This window comes from Conger conger, chromosome 2 (genome assembly GCF_963514075.1).
Source record: "Conger conger chromosome 2, fConCon1.1, whole genome shotgun sequence".
Taxonomy (NCBI): Eukaryota; Metazoa; Chordata; class Actinopteri; order Anguilliformes; family Congridae; genus Conger; species Conger conger.
The window spans coordinates 69,352,060-69,368,143 of NC_083761.1; the positions used below are offsets into that span (position 1 = coordinate 69,352,060).

Here is a 16,084-nt window from a genome sequence, read left to right on the forward strand (position 1 = left end):
TGTGAATACACTAGGACTTACTTTAGTGCAGCTGTACAGTAGCAAGTGCACTAAATGACTGATGTAAATCATATTTATTGCAGTGGAATTGATTGGTTCAGTCTGCCCCACTTGGAAAAAAAGTGCAGTGCTAGAGCACCCCCTGATGTTACTTCCCATGCATTACAACCTTGCAGTTGGATTAAAAATGTTATATTTTAACATTATTGGGCTTATAGCAGAGCATCTCATACAGAGCAACTTACATTTAATATACAATTTATTTGTATTGATATTTACTGAAGCTATCCAGTTATATAACTATTGCACTATACTGCTGCCTAGCTCTTTTTGTGTCTTTCTTCGTACTATAAGCGGCACGTTTTGTAGTATTACTGGCACGAGCAAATGTCTCTTGCACCTTTTCACCTCATGTAAGTCTTTATGAGGACATTCCACATTTACCATCTGTTACAGATAACTCATTTTCCTCTCTTTTCCACCAGGCCAAAAAATGGACGTGGCAGACCTGGATGAAGCTCAGAGCAAGAAAGTTTTCAGAGCAAGAAAAACCATGAAGATGAGTGATCGACAACAATTGGGATCCATCCATAACTCTCACTCCTCATCTGCCCTCCCCTCATCCACCAGTGCTTCCCCCTCCTCCTCTACACCTCCACCAGCTGTAGTGAACGGGAAATACCCAGAGGAGGAACAAACAGTGACAGAGAACCACTCAGACACAAACCCAAAAGAGACGGGACCTACCCCGCCTGTCTCTCGCTCCCCGTCTCCCCTCACGCTCTCTCTCACCCTGTCCCCCTCCCCACCTTCCCAGCCAGCACAGCTGCGATCTGACAGCAATGCCAGCTTGTCCCCAGCACACTCTCCCAACAGTGCAGGGAAAGAGAGTGACAGAGAGGAGACAGACCATGGAGAGGAAAAGGAGGAGTCCTCTTTGGTGGGGGGAATGAAGACCGCAGATGAGAAGAAAATGGAGGGAGGAGATTTGAAGGAGAAAGACGATAGCGCTGACTCACAAATAAAGGATAAAGAGGTAAGAGGTTGTGGTTGGTTGAACAGGAGAAAGGCAAATTTGTTGATGGAAAAAGAACAAAAATATAGAGATCAGGCTGGCAAATTCTAATTGCTGTAAATGTTTCCCCTTTCATTTCAGGATGAAAAGCCCAGTCCTGATGGCGATGTTTCATCACCCGTGGATTCCCCTGAAGACCCCACCATCTCTCCCGCTTCTCCCTTGGCGTCGGTCAGTAAGAACGAGGAGAGCAAGACAGAAACTGAAAAAAGGACAGAATCTGAGGAGGCAGTGACCATGGATGCAGACCCCGCACCCACGGAGATCAAGGCCCCTGAAGTCAACAAGTCCATCCCTGCTGCTGACACCATTTCCTCCACCTCTCCCGGTCTCTCCCCATCCCATGCAGCCGAGTCTGACCTGGAAGTGAAAGAGGGTTTTCTTGTCCTTAGTGAAGAAGATGAGAACCAGGGAGAGAAGGATGAAGAAAGGGAGAAAGAAAGAGAACAAGAAATTGAGGGTGGAGAGGAGATGGATGTGGATATGAAGAAAGAGGAAGATAAACAGAATGTTAAAGAGGCAGCTCCCCCTTCTCCAAGTTCATCCCCAGCACCCCCAGGTGATCCAGGTAACCGAAGAGATTATTTAAAAGGCCTCTCCAGTGCATTAACTGTCACAGGCAGGAATCTGCATCTGTTCTACAAACAAAATCATCTACGTCTGTAGGGAATGCATTTCTCTGTGTGTGGAGAAACGCATGAAAGCACTTGTTTATTTATTGTACAGCTGACTTTAGGCATTTGTTTTGCAAATTGTAGTTTGTGTTTATCTTTTCAAATCATCTCTTCATTATTTGCTAGAAACTGACAAGAGCCATAGCGTCCTCTCTGGGAAGAAACGTGCACTCTGTGAAGACTCCAAAATGGATGAAGAGAAGGAGAGAGAAGAAGAAGAAGATGTAGTGAGAGATGGGAAGAGGCAGAAGGTAGAAGGGGAAGAGTTGGAGGCACAGCTGGAGTTGAAAATCACAGCCAACACCAGCAGTCGACTTAAGCTGGAGAAGGTGAGATGGATTCTGTCTGATAAGTGCCTGATGCAGAGGTGGGAAAAGATGGTTGTATTGGTTTCTGGTTTTCACACCAAAGTCTGGCCCTAATTACTTAATTAGCCCTAACATCTATGGCATCTGACCTTTTAGCTTCTTAATGTCTATGAATTTTGTATCCCCCATTATACTGTGATCTAATCTTTGAGTGCACCAGTGTTGGTGTTTACAGCCAATTGGCTCATTTAGCCAGGACAATTGGTGGAAACAAAAACCTACATACACATCGGAATTTCCCACCTTTGGCCTAATGGGTCCAGTAAAAATAAGCTTACTGGCATAAACAATGTGTTATTGTCCTCCATTTCTTACCTTCCCTGCCTTCTACAACACCGTCCCACAGGTTGTGCAGCAGCTGGTTGAGGAGCAGTTGCGGGTCTTGCAGCTGAATGTCTTCGACAGGAGTTTGCAGGAGCTAAGGGACAGAGTGGAGAAGATTGACTGTGCCACAAAGCACCAGCAAACCATCAGCACACTGCAGGTAGCTGTCACCCACTGTCAACTCACATTAAATCCACAATGAGATCAAGTTCACCTTCATATCCTGCCATTGTCTTTGAGAATGCTACGTAATCACCTGTCTGAACAACTATTCAAGATGCAAATGTAATGCAGTTATAGAGTGGAGTCTATCAGTCAGACCATTGCCACCCTTCAAGAGGCTGAAATGGCAGGAATCCCTGGCTTGGAAATGGAAAATTTCACAGTTTTGAACTAACAGTGGTCTGTTAAAATGAAAATGTAAAATTGGCACTTCAGGAACTCAAAAGTTAATAATGATTTAATTAATTAACACTATCAGATGTAATCATAAAAATTTGATGTAATCACAAAAAAGATTCCTTTGATTTTGTTTGGGTTGCAGATAATACATTGATGGCCCTGATGGTCTGCCAGTCTTCTCCACCCTGTCTCAGCCCACTAAAACTACTGTCCTCTGTTTTCCCGCAGGCTAAGATTGCTCGGCTAGCCAAGAAATTTGGAGCTGCTAACCAGACCAAGGAGAATATCAGGAAACCTCAGTCGGTGAGACTATCTATTGTTCTTCTTAAGATTTAGCTTTTAGTGGTAGAAGCAATGCAGAATTTATTGGATACCCCCAGTGATCTTCACTAAATGACAGTATTGTAACAAATGCAACAAATGTAGCAACAAACACAGTATTGAATATCATTTGAATTAAATTAATAATGCTTGGTCAAGTAAGATTTTTTTCAAGTGATCATGAGCAATAACAGGAAGCTGTTCTCCGCTTTATTTAATATTTACTTCCCCTCCTTCCTTAGGAGACCACACTTACCCCTGCTACAAACGCTATACCCACCTCCACTACGGGCGCCACCGCCACCTTCCGGTGAGTGACGGGGTCCCTTTGCACTCCTGATCTATTGTTCCTTCCCTCCATGCAGCACTGACAGAAATGTATCATAATCTAGAGACCACAGGGGACTGAGGGTGATGCAACTGGGATGAATGATTCCATGATTCCATGTGCAAGGAAAATGTCTTTGAAACCCTACCCCACTCTGTAGCGATGCCCATGTCGATGCATGGTATGCATGTGTTTATTTTCACAACAGTGGTGGCCGTTTGTTAACGAAATTGTATTTATCTTATATCTTTTGAGTTCTGCTGTTACACATGGTTTAGGTTTTGTTTTTTTTAAACTACCGCCACGTCACAAATTGGGGTGGGGAATCAAACAAAGCTTTTCACCTTTGGATGGCAGTACTTGCCTTTTTTTGTACAAAATGTGGTGGTATGGCTTAATTAGATTTTTGTTTCTTTAATAATAGGACTAATGTGATCTTAAAAATGGAGACAAGGAACTCAAAAAAGTGATTTAGTGCGTATTACCCCTTTAAAGCTAACTTGCATGTACATCCTTCAATGTGCATAAAAGAAAAACTTTCACAATGCATGCCATTGCCATTATTCTCTATTAATCAACTAACTCTTAATTGCCTTTACTCATTCTATTGTCGTTATATTGGACTAATAAATCGGTAATACATTTTGAGTAGCAAGTAGCTAGTGATTTCCGTAACTGTTGGAGTCTTACCTACAAAGGAACATCCAAATCCACCATATGCTACCTGTAAGAGCCACAAATGTTCCTGTCCGTGTGCCTCATGACCCTGGCAATCACGTCTTTCATACCTACTATGGAGTATAATGTGAACACTTGCATCTGTTGCTGAAAATCTGCTCTATGTAATGCTTCAGCTAGAGTAGTTAAAAAAAAAAAAAAATTTAAAGATGCATTTTATAGTCCCCTTTTTCACCATGTTTTGAAAATAACAACAATGCCAAGCCCCCTCACCTCAAAGCCATGGAAAGGTAGCAGTGTATCTTTGCTCAGGGGAGAAAATGCAAAGAAAATCAATTTTGAGGTACTAGTGTAATATGCCACTGATCCCAGGCAGAAACTGGTTTTGTTTTCCATTCAAAATCAGCTCTAGATGCTTGGAAAATAATAAATTACTTTGAAGAGATTATTTCAGGACTTTGAGAGTAATTCTAATTCATGGATTTTTAGTAGAACCATTTCAGTGGATTCCATGACCACTTTATATTGTTGATTCTTGTAGAATAAAATACCATTTTAGAATATAAATAGCTCCTATACCCCTCTGGAAACATGACTGCAGTCGGCTATTTTGTATCGGATGGGCCGTATCATTTCAACCAGATGGGCTAAAGACGGTGAATTCGGCGAGTTTTCCCACTAATGTTAGATAAGCAAATACAATGGTGTGGTTGGTTTAACATTGAAATGGGGTAGCCATAGCTCATTGGGAAAATCATATTGATTGTGTCTTTTGAATCATTTTGACTAGAAATATGAATGGATTGTCATTCCCCATTTATTTCAGATCAAATACAATGGTGTGGTTTTTTTTTGCATTTCAAGGTTAATTCTGGTGTTTTTTTGTTTTTGTTTTGTTTTCATAAAATGTTTAGGCTATATACTGAGTACCTTATCTGTGCATTTTGGGGCTATAATGAAGGATGGTGGTCCAAAAATATTAAAGCTTGAACTGAAAATAAGAATGGCTTTAAAACAAGCTGTTCTATTTGTTGTGTAACTATCTAGACGAGGGATCAGCAACTCATGGCTGCTAAATATTTTTGGCCTCCCGTACCCAATTATTTACAATTAAATATACAAAATACAAGAAGAGCAAGCAATCAATATTGAGCTTGATGTGTGTTTTGATAGTGTTTCCACCTGGTATGAGTGAAGCATGAATGCAAGATCGTCAGACCTGAGGTGCGTTCAAGGAAGCAAACATAATCAACAGATTTTCATTGGCTATCAATAACATCAGCAGTTCTGAGTGACACTGTAGAGACGTCAAACGGTCCTTCGAACATCCTCTCCTACTTCGATCACCTGCCAGATTTTACCAGTCATCGTTAGCAAAGGTAAGTCAAATATATTCATATATTTAATTGTGTTTGTGCAGCAACTAGCTTATTTTAGCTATACTTATTTCAGCTATACTCATATACATAACTAACATTACAGCTATTGATTCCTTTCTCTACTGACACTTTCTTACCTATAACTAACATCACAGCTTGACCATTCATTAATACACTTTCTTATAAATGTCGTAACATCTCAATTGGTTTGACATATTATCATACTGAGATGAAACAGGTATTTACTGAAGTAACATTAATCCGATAAAAGTAGGCATCTAGCTAATAAATTTACCTTTATTTCTTGCTAGCTAGTAAGCTACGAAGAAAATGAAAATGAACTAACTAGGTATTAGCCAGCTCACTATATTATTACTGCTATAATTGTGTTATCCTCAGAAGTCGTAAAACCATCCCCAGCCTGGAAGTCTCTATTTACAGGTAGCCTATGTTTAGCTAGTTGACTTCATTTCAGATGCCTGTCTAATGCGGATGCATGCTATGGATAGTTAATTTACGTAAACGTAAGGGTATTTAGCTAGTTAGAAAGTTATATGGATCACACAGCTGTTTTACACAGCTGGCGTTAAAAACGGCTTGTGGAGTATCTTAAATGGTTAAAAGGACCTAATTACCTAACGTTATCCAGAAATTTGCTGCCTAACACTGTTAGCCAACACAATTTCCAAGTTTTAGCAGCTAAGTTGAGATATGGGCCTCATGCAAGAACCACTTGTATGAGTGATTTAAGAGAACTTGGTGTATTGACCAATTCTGTTGTATTTAGAACAAAATGTATGAGTGGTCCTGATCTGTCGTACGAATCATGTAAGCAATGCATTCCCTTTATTTTTTATGGAGAGGCTGGCAGCGAATGACAGGCACAGTCCAACAAGTGCTGTGGTACATTACATGGTCAACGGTTCTGTATTTGCATACATCCAAATTAAATGCTTTCCAGCGCAGCTCGCCTAGCTCACAAAACTCAGATCAAACTTTCAAACTAGGCATTGCAGATCAAATATGAATCAAGATTGTGCATCTGCATTGCTTATTTCTTCAATCAAATGTTTTCATAAATATATTTTAGTGGACTGTTTAGGATGATTAAGAGAAAGTTTATCAACCGTCCACCTGTTGTTATGTTTTGCCAAAACCAATCAATGCAGTCTATTTAATCAGGTGACGACTATGTCCCATGTTCTTGTTGATCACATTGGTTATCTATCCAACTGAACTCACTTACAGTACTGCCCATAAAACTGGATCTTCCTTAAGGCATTTTTGTGGCGTCAGTTATGCTAATTGACAATTCTCATGCACGTGCGCTTATTTACAAAGGTGGGAACTCATTGTGTTCACGTGGTCATTTATGACAGTTTTCTGAAGTTGAATCCAACGTGGCACACTAGTACAAGCCCTTTGTATGAAAAAATGATAACTAAATTATGATAAGAATTTGAATATGTTCTTGCATGAGGCCATTGTGCCCCACGGTGCAACTTTTGGCAGATGAGCATCTGAGATGATGACAGTACTGTGACGTGGAGCACATAACCTACGGCCCAAATTCTGGACTTACAACACACCTCAATTTATTTCTGGATTAGTCAAGGAACGAGGAGACAAGTACAAATAAAATAAACGATTGGAGTGAGCCCCTCATCTCATCCTTGCCTGGAAAACTGAGTCCTCCCTCCACTGTCCCAATGTGTGTCCCAATCCTCATTTCCTCCATGATACACCTAATATTGGAAGTGACAAGCCAAGTAGCTCAGGCTCATGACTGCTCCCGGTGAAGGATATATCAGAAACAATAACTCAACGCAATCTGTTTCACCTATGTTTCTGAATTAGCCTATGTGAGATGCAATATGACAGTATAGCTACAGTATGTTAATTAATGCTATGTACTCTACGTTCAGACATTGCGTACATTCTATAATTTGGATCATATGGATTTGGTCAGCCTACATTATTTTTGTTGAAAAGATTAGGTTAGGTTATCTTTATCAATTGAAATGGTACATTATGTATTATCATTAATGTTGCACTTTTACCAATACAAAGTGTTAAATGTGAAGTGGATCAATGTAACACATTTCTCTTTTTTTCATAGCAGAAACAAAATGCCAATATCCGTAGTGGCATTTAATAGCCCTGAAGTGGATATTATTGATGAAGGGGTGAAGAATCGCTTCAAATGGCGCTGGCTGCAGGAAACGGTCAAGGTCAACGGAGACACATTAAACCTGGATTGCTTTTGTAAAATTGACCAACCAGGGCATGTCTTTTGCCGCCTGTGCAATAACACCATTAAATATGGCTCAACTGGGAAGAAGTCACTCAGAATGCACGTTCAACAACCAAAACACTTGAACGCACACAAGATCCACCAACACAAAAATATGAGAATTGAAATAATACCAGAAGCTGTGCCCAAAGAGCCCCACCCGACCAGGTCAATGCCTCCCCTCTGTGACCGTGTTGCACAGAATCCAGTAAGTATTTTCATATCATAACTATTTGCTGTTACCAGATTATGAGTTCCATACAGAGATCCATACAGAGATCTATTTTTCATTTAGATATAATTTTAACCAGAGATTGGATTCATAGTTTTGACTGGTAATAAGATTACTATGATGAGGATAATACAGTACAGTTGGAAATGCTTGTGTTTTAGGCTAGGTATTTTAATCAAATAATGTTTTTGATTTTCAGCCACTGGTTCCTGGCTTTGTTGAAAAGTCCCACCCCCCATCCAATAGTCCAGGAATAACAGGACTAGCACAGGAGCTCGCTAAAGGTCCTAAAGCCCTGGCCCAGCTCTCCATGGACCGGACATCTGCTTCATACAGATGCACACGTGGTATGAAGAAGATATTAGATGGCATCCTGCAGAAAATATGAAGTGTCCCCTTCTGGTGAGGCCACCAGTAACACCACCAAGAAGGTCCTGACAGTTGGTATTAGCTACTACAGTGCTTATCAGCTACTGGAAAATGTCAGAAGATGGTTTTCTAACACTTGACGGCACTTGAGCTTATATAGTGCATGTTTATTATTTAATTTCAAATCTAATGTGCTGGATTACAGAGACAAAATAACAAAAACTGTCCAAATACTTATGGACTGCACTGTATCTGCAACATCGGTTTCTCTTTTTAATGCCCTGGATGACATGATTATTGTCATGGACTTATGAGGGGCTCTAAGAATGGTCTGGAGATGACAATCCGAGGGCATGAAGACTTCTTGGCATTGATGGGGACTCGTGCTACCATATACATAATGCCAGCAAGAAGTTCTGTACTTCTTCAGTGTGGTGGGTTCAGAGTCGGATCTCCGCAGAGGCCATCAGTATCCTGGACCAGCTCAGAAGAGGTGCACCCACTGGTCAGAGATTTTACAAGCAGAGTGATTCAGGCATATGTCAACTCTGCTCTGGACCTACAGTTAAAACTGCCTCTCAACAGACAGATGCTGAGGACTCTGTCATACCTTGACCTGGAGGCAAAGGGAAGTCATCATATACTATCTTATCTCAAGAGACTGCCTGCCATTCTTCCATCTTCAACACTTAATGACACAGAAACAGCTGCCTTTCAGCATGGGTTTTGCAGGTGTGTATGTATGATTGTTTTATTTGTTGTATTGCTCATGTGTTCAGTGAGAAATAATCTAACAGTGAACTTTTGTCTCCCTAGATATGCAAGTAACATGGGTATGGCTGCACACTCTTCCATGGCCCTCAAGTGGAGTCAGTGTCCAGCGTCATGGGCAACATAGCATGCTAAAGCTGCCAACATCAGCTTGGAAACATATGTGTCCTACCAGGCCATTAAGTACCACTGTGCGTGCGGTGGAGCAGTCTGCCACTGAACAATATTCCAGGGAGAGCAAGCATTGTCTAGTTAATACACAGCTCTTTGGAAACATGAAACTCTCAAGATGTAACCATGAAGCTGAGATGGCTGCACGGTGGTGCAGAGGATAGCAGTGTCGCCTCACAGCAAGAAGGTCCTGGGTCCAATCCTGGCCCCCTAATAAAATGTGTTTGTGTGAACCTCTGCAAATAAAATTTGTTTATTAATTCAAATGGAGTTTTTATTTAAAAATCGTTTTGAACATTTTCAGGCTTTTTTTCTTGATGCACAATCACATCCCTTACTGCTGCTATGGAGAAAATAACAAAAACTATTTGTCAATGCAGTTTCATTGTGGATCTACTTTTTTATTCCAACTGGGAATATTTTAACTGCCAGCAGCGTTGATACATCGTTTAATTATGCATTTAACCCCATAACTCATGCCAGCTGGACTGCATTTGTTTACAATCATTCCTTTTTTTCACAGTTAAATTTTCAATCAATACGGTCAAAGGATATGCTGTTTGAAAGCAGTAAAATGTGTGGTTCGATTTGTTATATGACTATTATATGATGCTACTGCTTTAGCAACAATTTTTTATTTTGTAACATGTGGGGTGGGCAAACAAGCTTGTTTGGTATACAATAGTATTTTACACTTCAGAAGACCAATGATATCATTTCAGTGTCTTTTTGGTGTCTCCAAATGATCTTTACATAGCTCAGGAAAAGCCATGCAGAATGCTTTTTGGTGATATAGTCATCAGATTTGAAAGGGGCGCTGTGTCCAGCATTGTGGCTGTGTCTCTGTTTGGCCTGGTGGCCTTAGATCTCTGTCCACTCACAAACAAAAGTCTCCACTTACACTATGTTCGAGCTTCTGTAAATTTTTTATAGTAATATTTAGAGCAAATCTAATACATGTCAGTGAAATTTGGGTTCCAGTGCAAGCCCTCCTATTGTTTGCTGTGTTTCCTCTCAACCTTCCTGGACTGGACTGTTTCACTCTCAGTCAGTTACCACTCCCCCATTTGAATGTGATGGAAGTCCCTGTCTAATGGATTTCTCTTTCTTCTCTTCTTTCTCTCTCTCTCTCACACTGTCTCCAGGTCGGTCAGGACAGCAGTAGAGTCCAAGCAAACACATCAGAACCCATCTGCTCGACATTTTAGTGCCACGGGTGAGTTACCTGTCCAATTGTCAATATATAAATCTGCCCACCTGCCTCTATATGTATTTAGGGCCAGCATTACTGGATTACAGGATTACTGATAAGAAGCTGATTCCTTATTTTATTGCACTGTGATAGCACTATCTGTGTGAATGTAAAATGAGGCATGTCATGAAAAATAGTTGTAGATTTCCATTTTCTAAATGACGTGAAGCGGAATTTAGCAATTTAATTCCGATCATGGGGGGCCACTGTTTCTGCTGGTCTTTGTGATTTATTTTCAATCAGAAGCCAATTTAGGTATTGGAAATAAGGTGTGAAGTCTCTTTAGCCAATACGTTGCTTAAATTATAAGTGAAGGAACACATCTAAAACCAGCAGACACAGTGATTTGAGTTTGAGATCCCCGGCATAGAGAGGATTCTTCTGCCAAAGGGAGTGTGGCCTGTGACATTTATGAATTTAGGGGTGAATTCTCTTTCTCATCACCTGTCTGTATTGCACCTGCTGTCACAGATGGCTGTACATGCATGGGCTCCAGGCTCTTATAGTGTATCGGTTTACATGGGCTCACATTCATATGGCATTGTGGATAACATTGAATGGCACCATAAGTGTGTCAGTCAGTGAGTCAGTGCTGAATGGCTCATGTGCATCTGTCGTTCCTTTAGTTTCTTTTTAAAATAAATTATGTTTTTCCTTTCAGCCTCTCCAGCACAGCCCAAGCCCCTGTCAACCCCCACTCCTCCAGCTTCTTCTCCCATGATGTCGACCCCAGTCCCGGTGCTCCTCAGCACGACAACCACTTCCAACGTCACGTCTTCCATCTCCAGCCTGGTGCCCGTCACTTCCCAAAACCAGACGGGTGCCCTGCTGTTCAAAACCACTCTCGCCAACAGCGCTGGCGCTCAAAGCGTCCCGGTGTCCGTTCCACAGCCCCTGTCCCTCCAGCCCCTGCTCATACAGCTGCCCCTCGCTGTCACGAACACACAGGGCGGCTCAGTCATGGCCAACCACAACACCGGCATGGAACTGATCCCCGTGTCGTCCTTCGGTACCGTGAGCACACTCAACAAATCCAAAACCACGACCGCTGCTACCTTCATCCTCCAGAAGACCACGCCCTCCTCCCTGTCGTCGTTGCCCTCGTCTCCGGCCCTCCCCCAGATCACCATAGCCCGGGCCGTGTACCCGGGGGGTAGCGGCATCGTCAGCTTTCCCAGTTCTGGGGTGTCGGTCTCCGCCGCTCGTACCCCCACGCAGTGCGCCTCGGTGGCGGGGGTTTCCTCGTCCTCCTTGCTCCCCGCGTCCTCTGCACCCGCCGCAACAGGAGGCCAGGCCACCTCAGGCCCGCCTTCAGCCGCCGTGATGGCCTCCAAAACAGGTAGGGCTTTTGCCATCTTATGACTCTGTACGAGAGGTTCCCAGCCCCAACCTGCAGGTTTTCACTCCAAACCAAATGGAGCACCCCTCATTCAACAGCTAAAGATCTCCTTGAGCTCCTCATTTGCATGGGCGTGCCAAATTAGTGTTGAAACGAGAACCTGTGGGATGGTAGATCTCCAGGAACTTGGTTGGGCACTACTGCTCAATAACAATTGCATTACATCCAAGCATGAGGCCATTGTTTAAATTATGTTTTATGGCAAAATATAGAATTTTGCACATGAACATGAAAATATAAAAAAAAATTAAATGTGCTTTTATATTAACTGCCCTTTCCCCCGATCTCCTGTCAGATAACCAGGCCACAAGCTCTACTGTAAGCAAGCCACCTGCACAGGTAAGGGTCATGGGCTCGGCCATTTTCTATTATTATAGATAAACTTTGCTTTGGGCAAACTATCATGAAGAAAGTGTAAATTGATACTATACATACTGTCCCTATACCTGGATGATTGTGTTTCAGAAAAGCATGTACAGTATGTGTTCTATAGATATAGTTCTGTTACTGCTGTTTTTTAGGTATCTCGAGTCAGCGGTTCACGGGCATTCATAGACCTGACTGAGGATGATGATGATGTACAAGGTGAGGAGGAGCTGTCACACTCTTTCCATATTGCCAAATTTGTGACAGAGGACTCTTGTGGGATATCCAGCTAAAGCACTACCTCTGTGATGCCTCCCACATGGGAACAGTCTATATCAGCGCAAATATTGTCAGTTGCAGAGTGACACATCATTAATTTACATTTAAGCGATTACCTGATGCCCTTATCCAGAGTGACAGTTTCTAATTTTTGCATAAACACATATTTTGCATATCCATTTATTGAGCTGGAATTGGCTTTAGTGAAGCAAATCAGGTTAAGCACGGTGCTGAAGGGTGCAATCTGCAATTTCTGTGTCATAACAGCGTTTCCCAGACCATTATACTATGCTGCTGTCCAAGGTGGGAGAGTCTCAGCCAGCAGAACATTTCCCAGAGAACTGTGCTGCAGTGATTAAATGCACCAAGTCTGTCTGCACCAACTGTGCAGGATAAGCAGACTTCAAACAGAGCTGACTCACGCCTCAACTGGCAAACTGTGCAGTGCAACAACTACGAGAAGTTACAACTGGCTGCAGACATTTCAGAGTATACTACATGTCTCAGTCTGCTCTCTCCTAAATTGACAGAAGATGTCACGAATCACAGTGATAGAAAGGTTTACAGCTGTGCTCATTGGGGTATGAAGAAAAGTGATGTGTTGTACTGTGTGGTCAAACAAGATAAACAGCTCCCATGTAATCGCCCTCCTTCCCCCTCTCCTGTAGTGACTGGGGTGCAGAAGGCTCCAGCGCAGTCTGGCCTTAACACAGCTTCATCTGCGTCTCCAGCTACCCAGCGCAGTGCCGGGGCTCCTCCACCACTCATAAGCTCAAACACTCAACTCGGCCCAGCCACAGGTATGTTTAACTCTGGCTACACAGGGTACACCTGTGCAGCCACAGGTATGTGTAACTCTGGCTACACAGGGGTACCCCTGTGCAAGCTTTTGATTAACTGTACTAGTGACTTAATGTGAGAAATAACTTTTTCACATGCCCTGCACAGTTCCTTAAATTAACATAGCGGCCAGTAGCTCTGGGGCTGGCAGGGTGAGGGGTTGCCTTATTGTGTGATTTCTGGGTTTTTCTTGTTTTAGACTCAAACCCAGAGCCTATTTTTTTGAGGCAACCGTGCTCACCACTACAAACCATCATGCCAAATTGTCTGACATGTTTGTCTGCTACAGGTTCCACAATGAGAGCCTCTCCACTGGGTGGCCTTCATTCAGTGAATGGACCAACTCTCACAGTTCCTTATCGCTCCCCACAGGTGAGCAGACCACATTTGAACTGCAAAGCAGTGCCATTATTAGATGGAGAGCTGAATGGATAGATGGATGGATGTATGGACTGATAGATCAAATAATCCTTAATTGCATTTGAAGAGAATATGATTTGCATATACAAGCACTACAGAAAGATGATATGATTAGTGCACACAGAACCAATAAATGCCCACATAGGAACCTATAAACTGCCAGCTCGCCCCCCCATCACACTAATTTTAGTAACATATATAAAGTATTTAGGGGGTGGGAGGATTGGGGGGCCTCCAAATCAAATCCTGCTTCCAGCCCCTCAAAGGCTATGGCTGGCACTGAGTACTGTAGAAAGATATTATAACCATAACATATAACTGTACTCTACACAATGCACAAATATTCATTCAAGTTACGAGAAAAACATACATCATTTTTCATGTATTTTAACTACATGAATCACTTCTGTATCAGGCATCAAAGCTTTGGCATGCTTCTTTAGTTAATTTATTTATTAAAATGTATTTTTTCCATTAAATAAATAAATAGTAATTTGCCATCTCCAATCCCACCCTAACCTGGAATGTCTTCTCATATCTCTGCCCATGTCCGTCTTCCATACTGTCACCTCTGCTTATCTCTCCTGGGTTCTCACCCGTCTTCTCTCGCCTCACTTTACTGCAGAACTCCCCATCAAAGATCCGCGTGGCCAATCCCAACCCTTCCCCCCACCAGCTCCCTCCCTTGCCCTCCCCGCCCCTGGTGTCGGGGCGCCTGCCGCCCGAAGCGGGCCTCACCTCCATGCCCCAGCAGCCGCAGCTGAAGCTGACCCGCGTCCAGAACCAGAACGGCATCGTGCTGTCCTGGTGCGTGGAGGAGACGGACCGCACCTGCGCCGCCGTCGACAGCTACCACCTGTACGCCTACCACCGCGACCACGCCAGCGCGCCCCCGTCCCTGTGGAAGAAGATCGGGGAGGTGAAGGCGCTACCCCTGCCCATGGCCTGCACGCTCACCCAGTTTGTCTCGGGTTCCACGTACTACTTCGCTGTCTGCGCCCGTGACATCTACAACCGCTTCGGGCCGTTCTGTGAGCCCCAGTGCACTGACGTGATCAGTTCTTCCTCCAGCTGAGAAGCCTGCAGACAGAGACAGGACACCAGGAGTTGCCCGGATGAGTTGAAGGCATGAAGTCTGGTTCTGTGTCAGCTACTGTACGTCAGCATAAACTCAGGAAGTACATTTTGTTGGCCATGCCAAGCACTTATGAAGCAGTCGTGTAAGGGCTGCCACTGATCCATGTGTTTGGAATGACCGTCTCTCCGTGAGGTTAATATAGTGGGGGGGGGGGGGGGGGGGGTTGCCTGGAAAATCACTCTATTCACTCTATTTCAAGTTACGGCATTACATTGTCAGTGACCAGCTACAGCTACAGATAATCCTTTTCACAGAAAGTCCTTGGATGCCCTTTTTATGGAAGGAAGAATCACAGTAAGGAAATAAAGGAATGTGAAACTGATGAATGAGACAACCAGGTGCCAACTCTAGATATTTAGCTATACAAATACAGTGATGCTACATATAATATACAAACACTCTGTTCTTCTTGATTCAAGGCTACTCTTTCTGGAAGAGATACATTGAACTCATTGCAGAATAATGTGATTAAAATGTGGTAGCTTCAGTTTCCTTGATCTGTATTTTTTTCTATAAAATAAATAAATGAAACCAAAAATTTGTACAAAAATAAATGAATAATAAAAATTGTTTTTGAAGAGATTGTAGAAAACATTTGTTACAGTAAGAATTTGAAAAGAGCAAATTGGATTGTATGGTTTGTCTGGTACCCAGACTTTATAGGACTGAGAAATTTCAATAAAGTGAAGTTTTTCTTTTCATTCCTATTATTTCCATTGGTATTAAACTTTGACTGTTTCACTTTGTCATGTTTCATGTTTATTTCATGCAGGCTTCCTGCCAAGACAAAAAAAAAAAAATGCCATTATAATCTCATTTCAAGATTCAAGTGATATCAAGGTACATCATAACCAGTACCCTAAAGTGTCAGTAGGAAATGCTTCTTGTGCACCAGCTATATGGTGCCCATAGCTGCTGTTTTGCAATGACCTACCGGCTCAGGATGACCAACCTAGTACCTCACATGGCCAGACTAGTTTGAGCAAGACTGCTAGCTGACTGCTA

At 42.6% G+C, this 16,084-nt stretch overlaps 1 protein-coding gene across 2 annotated transcripts in view; it reads left to right on the forward strand.

Moving 5' to 3' along the window:
* atf7ip (activating transcription factor 7 interacting protein) overlaps positions 1-15,220 on the forward strand; it is a 30,067-nt gene extending 14,847 nt beyond the window's left edge. For both annotated transcript variants that reach the window (XM_061222520.1, XM_061222528.1), the window contains exons 2-14: positions 486-1,036; positions 1,157-1,643; positions 1,876-2,078; positions 2,464-2,601; positions 3,072-3,146; positions 3,407-3,474; positions 10,531-10,601; positions 11,299-11,976; positions 12,332-12,375; positions 12,558-12,621; positions 13,350-13,481; positions 13,811-13,893; positions 14,567-15,220. In XM_061222520.1, coding sequence (XP_061078504.1) covers positions 494-1,036; positions 1,157-1,643; positions 1,876-2,078; positions 2,464-2,601; positions 3,072-3,146; positions 3,407-3,474; positions 10,531-10,601; positions 11,299-11,976; positions 12,332-12,375; positions 12,558-12,621; positions 13,350-13,481; positions 13,811-13,893; positions 14,567-15,016 — 3,036 coding nt within the window. In that variant the 5' untranslated portion in view covers positions 486-493 and the 3' untranslated portion in view covers positions 15,017-15,220. The remainder of the gene's footprint in view (positions 1-485; positions 1,037-1,156; positions 1,644-1,875; positions 2,079-2,463; positions 2,602-3,071; positions 3,147-3,406; positions 3,475-10,530; positions 10,602-11,298; positions 11,977-12,331; positions 12,376-12,557; positions 12,622-13,349; positions 13,482-13,810; positions 13,894-14,566) is intronic.
* Positions 15,221-16,084: the final 864 nt, after the last annotated feature.